Raw genomic sequence first — 10,442 nt, 5'->3', positions numbered from 1 at the left:
CAACATTCTCACCCTTGAGTACCTTTTAAAAGAATGAAATATTTAGAACTGATTTCCTTGTTTCATGAACCGCACTGAATTGGCAGCTACAATCAATCTGTGCTTAACTGGCATTCAGGGCCCAAACAGAGGCACCGACAGACAGGAAGTGGGTGTAATACCGGAGGATATGACACACGACGGGAGGAAGAAACGCATTCGCTACACTGAAGAGGGTGTCAGAAAGGTTTTATATATTTAGATAACAAAATTATAGCAGTGAAAACACACAATGATAAATTAACATTTTTTTGTTTTTTTGAAATCTTCGTAATATCCTTTTTATTTTATATTAACGTTACAAATGCAGATTTTTTTGAAAAAAAAAAAAATCTTCAGTCCTTGACTGCTCACCCTTAGTGGAAAAATAACATTTTCTCTCACTTCAGCAGATTATCACCCGGGTCAGCCTGGTGACTGGATCGTTTGGGGGGGGTGGGGGGAGGGGGGGTCGAGAGCGAGGTGCGGAGCTCCAGGGTCCACCAATCACAGCAGCGGTAACGGTTGAAGCGCTCAGCATTGATCTCCTTTTTGGACTCATGCACTGCTAACACCTCCCGGACAGACTTCACAATAAACCCGATCCTTAAACTTTGGCGTACCCCCCCCCCCCCCCCCCCGTCCAGATGGGACACCGCCAGTCCACAGCCCTGCCCCTCTCAGGCATACTACCACTTCTGATTAATAGTCATGGTGAGAGGTATCACAAGAAAATAAATAAATAAATAAATAGATCACGCTTGGATGAGAAGTTTAGTGAAGTGTGAGTTTCTGGGGCACGGTGGATTCTCGTGTGTCCACCCCAGCCAGGTGATCCCATTGGTTTACATCCTGTGCTGCTGAAGCCAGCATCAAAGCGAGCTGACGCAGGGGACCGGGTTCGAGGTTTAACCAGTACGCCATACCTCACCCACGATCCCTGAAGGAAATGATGCAAGAGACGGAGCTCCTCTGATCCGGTTCCGCTGCTGTTGCCCCCGGCTGCATAGTTACCACGACGACACCACGCCGGCGCACGGCAGTGCCAGGCCACCTCCCCCTCAGATTCCCCTTCCTCTTCCTCTTCCTCTTCCGGGCTGGGCCCGCTCTCTCCTTCCCGGGCGGGTGATGGCGCTGGAACTTGGGAGGCGGGGTCAGGGTTTTCGGGGGCGGGGGCTGGGCGGGGCGGGGCGGGGCGGTGGCCTCATCATAGGCAGTCCCGGCACAGCGCCACCTGGCCCTTGCGGAAGTCCCTGCAGGGGCAGAGGCGGCGGTACTTGGCGCTGGCGCCCGCGCAGCTGAAGAGCAGCGGCTCCTTCTGCAGGCCGCACTCCCGCTGCGGCGCGGAGAAGGCGGGGAAGACGTGGTTCAGCTCCGCCTCCAGGCCTTCGCACTGCACCTCCAGCCTGGGGAGCAGGGGACGCAGGGGAAGCCTGGTTCAGACCAAAGATTTGCGACGCAGCAAAACCGTTCAGCGTGTTGCTGAGAGGAGTTGCAGCGGTGTGAACCACAGACATATGTCTATGGTGTGAACCGCTCATCTCAGAGTGTCTGATGCCCGCGCTCGCCACTGCAGCCGATTCAGGGCGCCTGATCGCAGCTGGCCAGTTTTAGGATGTTGCAAAGCGTCGCCAGTTGCAGCTGCTCGTGTCGCGAATCTTTGGTCTGAAGTGGGCATTATACACAAATCACATGCAACCTTTCGAGCTAATAGAACACACATACACACACACACACACACACACAGACACACACCCATGCGCACACACCTATATACACACACACACACACAGACGCAGTGATGCGGGCGGGGCTGTGAGTGTGCGGGGCATAGAGTGGGCGGGGCGTTGAGTGGGCGGGGCTCACCGGCTGAGGGCCTCCTTGTTGTTGATGAAGCGGAAGAAGGCGGGCTCGCACACCAGTCCCCCTCGTCGGCACGCCTCCACGCAGGACTGGCCCTCCTCCGACACCAGCAGCTGCAGGGCGCTCAGCGGGGGCCAGCAGGGGGGAGCGCTGGCGTTGGGGGCCCAGCCCAGCCCGGTGGAGTTGGGCAGGATGACGAAGGGGCCGGACGGGCCCCCAGGCCACGGCCTGGAGCCGTTGGCCGCCGGAAACGCGGGAGTTTCGGGGACGCAGAAGTCCTGCGCGGAACGGACGCCAGACGCGGCAACGTTAAACACCTCGCGGGCGCGTGACTGCGAGCCGCAGCCCTCAGCGCACAGCGCTCACTGAGGCACGGGTCACAAGAAAAATCAGCAAAAGGCGCGAGGTTACGTCAAATACACGCGTGGGAAAAACTATTTTCAGTCGGCACGATGAAAGGTGAGACGCGGGGAACAAAAAAAAGCCAAGTTTTCCACGGCCCTGACACAACCTGAAGCGCGTGTGGGACAGAAGCGCTCCACAGCGAGGGCTCAGTCAAATTTAAACACCAAAAGCCTGGAGATTAAACGAATCCCCAGCTAAGGCTTCCAGATTCCCCTGATAATAACTACATTCCTGACATATCCATGGAGCCAACCCCCCCCCTTCCCCAGCCCCCCCCCCCCCCCCCGCCCCTCCCCCAGCCCTGTTTATTAAACAGGATTAAGCATAAATTCATTTATTTTCACGCCAAAAAAAAAAAAAAAAAACCCAGCAGATAACAGGCCTTGAATCTCCTCTGCCAGAGTGACTCGTCCGGGGGGGAGGCGGGCGGGGGAGAGATAACGGGCCGCGTTACGAAGAGAGGGGTGATGAGCGGAGATCGGGGGGGGGGGGGGGTGGTCGGCGTGTTGACAGGACGGAGCACAGGGGACCGCTCGGGAGTCCGGGCACGTCCCCCGGCCCGCGCCCGGGCCTCTGACACGTCACAAAGAACAGCATCTCGCATCTGACGGGGGCGCTGACTGGAAGGCGCTGCGGCAGTCCAGAAGCCCCCCCCCAACCCCCCCCCCCCCCCCCCGCCCCAACCCCCCGTCCGTCCCCCCCGTCCCCCCCGTCCCCCCCTCCGCCACTTCCACGCCCCAGCGTGCCTTTAAGTCAATAACACGAAAACCGTAAAAAAAAAAAAAAAAACAATCACACCCCGCGGCTTATGAAACCAGAGGTGGCGTAGGTGGCTTTATCAGCCGAGGTGGGGGCTTCTGGGGATTACAATGAATTCTGGGAGACGGGAAGGGGCAAAGGTCAGGGAAAGCGCGGAATAGGGTTCTGCTGGCGTGATTGTGTGGGTGTCCGTGTGTGTGTGTGTGCGTGTGTGTGTATGTGTGACTGATTGTGTGTGTGTGTGTGTGTGTGTGTGTGTGACTGATTGTGTGTGTGTATGTTTGTGTGGGTGTGTGTGGGTGTGTTTGTGTGTGGGTGGATGTGTGATTGTGTTTGTGTGTGTGTCTATGTGATTGTGTGGGTGGATGTGTGTGTGTGTGTGTGTGTGTGATTGTGTGGGTGTGTGTGTGTGTGTGTTTTTGTGTGCATGTATGTTTGCTGAGATTCTGAGAAAAGATGAGATGACAGCACAAGCAGAGCAGGTGCAGAGTGGGAAAGGAGGAGGTGATGTCTGTCTGTCGGTGTGTCTGTCTGTCTGTATGTATCAGACCTGGGTCAAATACGTATTTGTTCTGGATTCAAATACTTTTCTAGGCTTTACTGGTCTTGTCTGGTGTATTGGAACCAATGAAATACTCTCATAAAGTGCAAACCCCGCCTTCTGGTCATTTTGGCAGGCTCAATTACGCCAGGCAAGACCAACAGAGCACAGAAAAGTATTTGAATCCGAAATAAACACATATTTGACCCAGGTCCAGTATGTATGTACTGTATGGGGGGGGGGGGGGGGGGGACGCCAGAAGAGGGAGCTCACCTGGTGCTGAATGTAGGCGTGCACTCTCTCCAGCATCCCCTCACAGGTGTACTCATAGGGCAGGTAGGGCTCCACCTGCGGGCACAAACACACAGGCACTTCACCACATGATCTACAGCAGACTCTGGGGCTGGGACCCATATATTAAAGAACCACATACTAATATGATCATTATATACCTGCTAGACTATTCTGTGAGCAGTTAGCTTGGAACACATGAACACAATTAGCTCTAGGGTTATATTTTTTGTGCTGTATTTCTTTGGGATGGGGAATGTTGGGGTGGGAAATCTGAAAGTGCATTAAAGGATTGCATCTTTATATATATATCAAGTGATTGTGTGTGACATATATATATATATATATGTCACACACAATCACTTGATAACAGTGATGTCATCGGCATAAAGGGGAATATTGCCCTGGTGCATTTTAACACACTGTTTTCCCTCCTCTATGCTGTGCACCCTAATTGCAATCAAAAGGCATTTCTGTCATTAATCAAAACAGACAAACGCAGCAATTGTGAAGAACATCTGGCTTAATTGCCTTTGCTTTGCCACAGATTGAAATCAGCGATTCAATACGTGGCCTTTTAAACCAATCGAGTCACTGCAAATCGTTTTATCCTCAATTGAATCAGTTAAAAAAAATTTAAAAATTTAAAAAAAACCTCCTGATTCAACAAAAGATAAAAATCCCCTCAACGCCCTAACAGGTATAGATTAAATGGAACCTTATTTGTAAACATGTTTCTCTTTGTCTGGCTTCTAGCACAAATGCAAAATCATTGCTAATGAAAACGTTAATGAGTCTAGACTAAGTACAGTAATTCATTTTACACTGTCAAATGAAGCGACTCACACGGGCCAAATGCCTAAAATGATCTGAATGTACGACAAACGAAAAGGCACGGCAACAAAATCTACCTTAAAAACAAGCGAGACATCCCTGTTTAAAAACATCGTTTTGCTTGCCAGAGGCTTTTTGCTTTTCAAGATGCGCAGATTCTAAACGGGAAGGTACGTGGAACTGGACTTTGGCCGCTTTAGCAATCAATTCAGTCCATGTTTTTTTTTTTTTTTAAATATTCCGGCAAAGCCAGCAGTGGAAATGATACATAATTCATCCCATCCGGCTTTAGATTAAAACTTCAATAAAGCTTTGAAAACCCCAAAGCTGGAAACATGTTTAAGTCGTTTCATATGAGATGAAAGCCTACCGTAATGACCTCGATGCACCTCTTTGAAGGTGAAGCTATGCCTGATCACCACATCACCTGCACAGAGGACAGGAACTTTCTAATGCTCCACAATCAGAGTCACTTCAAATTCAGTTTGTCATAAAAAAAAAAAATTTAAACTGCAATTAACTACTGCATAACCACAGGATGTCCTTGGGTCCATACATGAGCCATGACCAGATCTAAATGGAAGCAGCATTTAGATCCATTAATCCATTAATCCATGTACATATACTGTACGAGTTTCTGAGCTGAGAGAATTCTAAGCACCGCACTCTATAAATGGCATAACATTCTGCCATGAAGGACATCAATATAAACTGTAAAATAATTTTTTTGATATAACACAACCTGGGTCTGTTAATGTCTGCCAGAATTGCAATTGATGGCAGACATTTTACAATCTATTTGGAATGTGCGCAGAAAGCGATATGAGTGGTTTTCACTCTTTTTCCATCATCCGCAACCACGGCTCAAAGATTTGTTTGTGCTGCAGGCTGTTGTTAGCAATGTTACCCCATTGTTACAGACTTTTTACGGGCATAATTGTACATTGCTTTGCCTCATTTGCTGGTGATTTCTTCAGTGTGCCTGACGCAGGCCTCCGATACCCGCTTTATTAACTATTGAAAAACAGTAGGGATGAAGCACTGGTATGAAGAGCGCACAAAAAAAGAAAAAAAGATTGGTCAAATGATGGATTGAACGGCTGCTGGTTTCGTATCTGTGTGAATGACTCCGCGCTTCAAAGGAATCCGTGAGCAGCTCTTTTCACTGCCAGTGCTACCTGGCAACATCGCTACGTAAAAAAAAAAAAGGTCCTGAGGCCGCTTAGCTTTTCTGCTGACAGGAGTTTCCCAGCATCCCCCTTGAGCAAACAAAGCCCGAAGATGAAGACGCGGTGTACAGTACATCATCCAATGTAATATGACAGCTAACCGCTGGAGACTTGTGCGAATTACAGACCCGGAGTACCCGCACCCCCACCCCCCCTCCACCCCCCCACCTCCCCACTTCACTGACATCACAGGAATTTTATATTTTATATAAACCCCACATTCGCAACGTTCACAAAAACTGACAAAATGAACGTTTTTAGTAAGTCTGTAATACGTAATAACCGATGCAATATTTATAGAATGAAGCATATTTGCAAAATATATGAAATATTTGGTAAAAGGTTTAAACATTTATTGCTGACAAGTTACTAGGAGCCCTTAGTTTGAACACAGTTATAAAATACAGACACAAGCATTAGTGCAGATCAAGACACAGATGAAAACATTTTGACAGTTTAATAATGCAACTGCAGCATTAACAATGATGTCTGCGCTTCTCTGTGATCATTGAGAGCTCCACAGAACTCCTCAAAGGAGTTTGTAAAAGATTTTGCTTGCTCTGTTGTCTACGCAACATGTTGTCATGTTACGTAGAAATCATCTCAGGGTTCACATTACACAAGCAATCACTTTGCAAAAGTGAAAGACGTTGGCGTTAGTCTCGGTAAGGCAGAAGTGCAATATCTACAGTATAGCACAGTAAACCCATTAATAATCAATAAGTGGATAGTTAGCTGAACAAACCAACAAAAGAAAATATCACAATCAGTGTGACGTTATTCGTAAACGAGGATAGCTAAAGAGGGTCAGGGAAGCCATTGAGTCTGAAGTCATGCAGTCTGAAGAGATGGGTCGTCAGGCTGTGTTGGGAGCTGGGTAGAGCTTCTCTGCTGTTCTGACTGCAGTGGGAAGCTGATTCCCCCATGAGGAGGTCAGAACACAGAGCAGAAATGACCGGGCAGAGCAGGCTCGAACAGCCGCGGATAGAGGCCAGGTGCCCTGATGTTGCAGACTGGAGAGCAGTGGTCCATGCGTAGGGCTTGCTCTTTTGGAAAAAAAAACAAAAAAAAACCTTTCCCATAAATGTAGCCACTGCTATTGTAATGACGTCCAACAGTCATCAGCCGAAGTGGAGCGTGCACTGAAGTGAAGTGAAAGTGAATTGAAGTTTCGGAGGCACATCTGGAGAGAGCTCTTTCCTCCGTGGACCCGAGCTGCGGTCTGCAGCACGCTCTTTCTGAAGCGCGCCAGGCGACGAGGTCGGCGACGAGTCCGATGAAGTGTGTGATACCTTTCCCTGATTGTGGGAAAAGAGGGGCAGGGGTGGAACGGATGGAGCCGGGTCAGGTGGAGGGGGTGAGCGGGAAGCCGCTTGGTTCCGGGGGGGGCGGGGGGGTGGGGAGGGGGGAGGAGAATGGAAACAGGACGGCTGGCGGGGCAGTGGAGATTGGGTTCGACCCGCTCGGCTGAACGCGCGTCTGCTCCGCGGAGCGAGCAGCAGCTTCCTGCATGGAGGCGGTGCGCAGGAAGTGGGCCGGGGGTTGTGGGGGGCCTGCATCAGCTATCTCAGCTATCTCCAGCGTGACAGCTGACAGGACGGCGGCGAGCGAGGCGGCGATGCCCAGGATGTACGCTTCTCCTCTGCAGTCCGTGAAACGCCCACCTCAGCGAGACACAGTGCCTCTGGCCAAATGCTCGACGGTTCACACCTCACAGAACAAACGGGCCCTGCGACACAGCTACACATCGCCCCCGTCGCGTCCAAAGGCTGCGGGGCAAGGGCACGAATGGTCTGTAGCTGTGCAACAGCCAACACCCTTTATTCACCTTTGAGAGCATACAGTATGTCCACCCCCCCGCCCCCCACACTACACTAAACAGACAAACAGCATGAATGCTGGGTAATCAAAATGCAAGCCGGTCGGTGGGTTGCGGTGGGGGGGGGAGCGTTTATTTCCCCTGCTCCACCTCTTATGCTGTTTATCCCTCCGTTTCATTGGCTCTGTGCTTCCTTTCAGGGCCGCCACCGTCCGCGCTGTCACCTCCCGTTAGGCGAAATCTGCCGCGGCTAATTCTGGGGGCGACGTAGCTCAGGAGGTAAGACCGATTGTCTGGCAGTCGGAGGGTTGCCGGTTCAAACCTCGCCCTGGGCGTGTCCAAGTGTCCTTGAGCAAGACACCTAACCCCTGACCTCTAACTGCTCTGGCGAATGAGAGGCATCAATTGTAAAGCGCTTTGGATAAAAGCGCTACATAAATGCAGTCCATTTACCATCTACCATTTAATTCCCTCTTCCTCCTCATTCCGCAACGCACGTGCAGGCCACCAGGACACCGACCGACACCTCCAAGCGCAATGTTTCAATTCTACCGACAGCTAACGCGTTTATTTTCTTTCTTTTTTTTCTTCTTGTCTCGGCCTCACAGAGACACTCAAATCAATGTCTATTTACTTCACCCGGCAGGTAGCAGCAAACCGCAGCTTCGGGACGTCCCGTCGCTGGATCACGGACGCCTGGTGGGGGGGGGGGGGGGGGCGGCGGCAGATCGAACGCTTAATTAACATCTTCCGACCCCCCTCGCAACGGGACGGCGAGGGTCACGCGGAGCAATCGGGGGGGGGGGTCACCTGGTGCGGGATGCCATTTCGGCTCCGGCCTGCTAACAGGGCCTCCGCGTCACCGCCGTTTCCCTCCCTCCCTCCCTCCCTACCGCGCGCGGGTGTGTGTGCGGGACGCGAGGGTCCAGCAGGCGGGACAACCCCGCGCTCTCCCCCGGCGTCCTCCATCATCAGTGACGCGTGGCCGATTTACAGTCATTGCATTACATTACAGGCATTTAGTAGACGCTCTTATCCAGAGCGACTTACACAACTTTTTACATAGCATTTTACATTGTGTCCATTTATACAGCTGGATATGTACTGAAGCAATGCAGGTTAAGTACCTTTGCTCAAGGGTACAACGGCAGTGTCCTACCCGGGAATCGAACCGGTGACCTTTCAGTTACAAGCCCAGCTCCTTACCCACTGTGCTACACTGCCGCCCTCTGCGGGTGCAGGATGGCTCGAGGGGGGCGATAGACGCGTGTTTTATTTTTCTCTCCTGCATTCGGCCCTCGGGCGAGTGACGGCGCGCTGTGGGACACACCTGGGTCCGCATGATCTCTCGCACGGACGCGCACTCTGGGAGCACACGTCCACATGACCCGCACGGCGAGTCGATCCTCAGGTAGTGTGCTCCACGACGACACCTCCAACACCACACAACACTGCAAACAGACAGCGCTTTATACTCAGAGTACTGTATCTAAAACACACACACACACACACACACACACACACACACACACACACACACACACACACACACACACACACACACACACACACCTGCAAACAGACAGAGCTTTCATCCTCAGAGTACTGTATCTCAACACACACACACACACACACACACACACACACACACACACACCTGCAAACAGACAGAGCTTTCATCCTCAGAGTACTGTATCTCAACACACACACACACACACCTGCAAACACAGAGCTTATCCTCAGAGTACTGTATCTCAACACACACACACACACACACACACACACACACACACACACACACCTGCGAACCGACAGCGCTTTTATCCTCAAAGTACTGTAACTCAACACACACACACACACACCCACACACACACACACACACCTGCAAACAGACAGCACTTTTATCCTCAGAATACTGTAACTCAACACACACACACACCTGCGAACCGACAGCGCTTTTATCCTTAGAATACTGTAACTCAACACACACACACACACCTGAGAACTGAAAATGTGAATTCAAAAACTAGCATTCTGAAATATTTTTGTGTTTGCAAAGCAAATCTGTTCCATAATGGAGGTTTACCAGCCTTTGTTTACCAACAATAAAGTGCTGGCAAATTCAAAATGGCATCATTGCAGAAGCAATTATTCCAAATTGGCTGAGAACATTTCTGAACATTCGTGATCACACCACTCAATCTTCTTTATGTGCCAATTAATATTTTGAATACAATCAAATTATACAGTGACTTCGCATTTCAGATGCAATGTGCAACGTTTCTTATTTTTTAAAAAATGTTAGCATTCAAATAGACATGGTCAGGCCATCAATTACACTAGTGAGAGACATTCCATTATTGTGAACCCACCTCTCTGGAAGTTGGCTTCCCCCTGAAGAACTCGTGATTGAGCGAGCTGTGGGGAGGGCGGAACTTAGGCTGCAGGAAGACACACCCATTGGCTATGGCCTCCAGAGGTGCCGGGCCCTCGTAGGGGAAGCCAAATCCGATGAAGAGCTGAACGGAGATTGAGAGAGAGAGAGAGGGAGAGAGAGAGAGAGAGAGAGAGAGGAAGCAAGTACCTTAAGCTTGTATCTTACAAGCTTTAGCAATACAAATTTGTCATGCCAATAAAGCGAATTGAATTGAATTGAATTGAATTGAGAGAGAAAAAAACCCAC

The 10,442-nt window shown here is 50.4% G+C and overlaps 1 protein-coding gene across 1 annotated transcript in view; it reads right to left on the bottom strand.

The window, feature by feature from the left end:
• Positions 1 to 1,167: 1,167 nt before the first annotated feature.
• Positions 1,168 to 10,442, bottom strand: part of LOC135248622 (alpha-1,6-mannosylglycoprotein 6-beta-N-acetylglucosaminyltransferase B) — a 135,767-nt gene continuing 126,492 nt past the window's right edge. The window contains exons 14-18 of the mRNA XM_064323443.1: positions 10,132 to 10,278; positions 9,090 to 9,122; positions 3,860 to 3,934; positions 1,885 to 2,159; positions 1,168 to 1,424 (exon numbers count right to left, since the gene is read on the bottom strand). Of these exons, the coding sequence (XP_064179513.1) occupies positions 1,226 to 1,424; positions 1,885 to 2,159; positions 3,860 to 3,934; positions 9,090 to 9,122; positions 10,132 to 10,278 (729 nt within the window). The 3' untranslated portion in view covers positions 1,168 to 1,225. The remainder of the gene's footprint in view (positions 1,425 to 1,884; positions 2,160 to 3,859; positions 3,935 to 9,089; positions 9,123 to 10,131; positions 10,279 to 10,442) is intronic.

The sequence above is a fragment of the Anguilla rostrata genome, chromosome 2 (genome assembly GCF_018555375.3).
Source record: "Anguilla rostrata isolate EN2019 chromosome 2, ASM1855537v3, whole genome shotgun sequence".
Lineage (NCBI taxonomy): Eukaryota > Metazoa > Chordata > Actinopteri > Anguilliformes > Anguillidae > Anguilla > Anguilla rostrata.
This window is presented reverse-complemented; position numbering and strand designations above follow the sequence as displayed.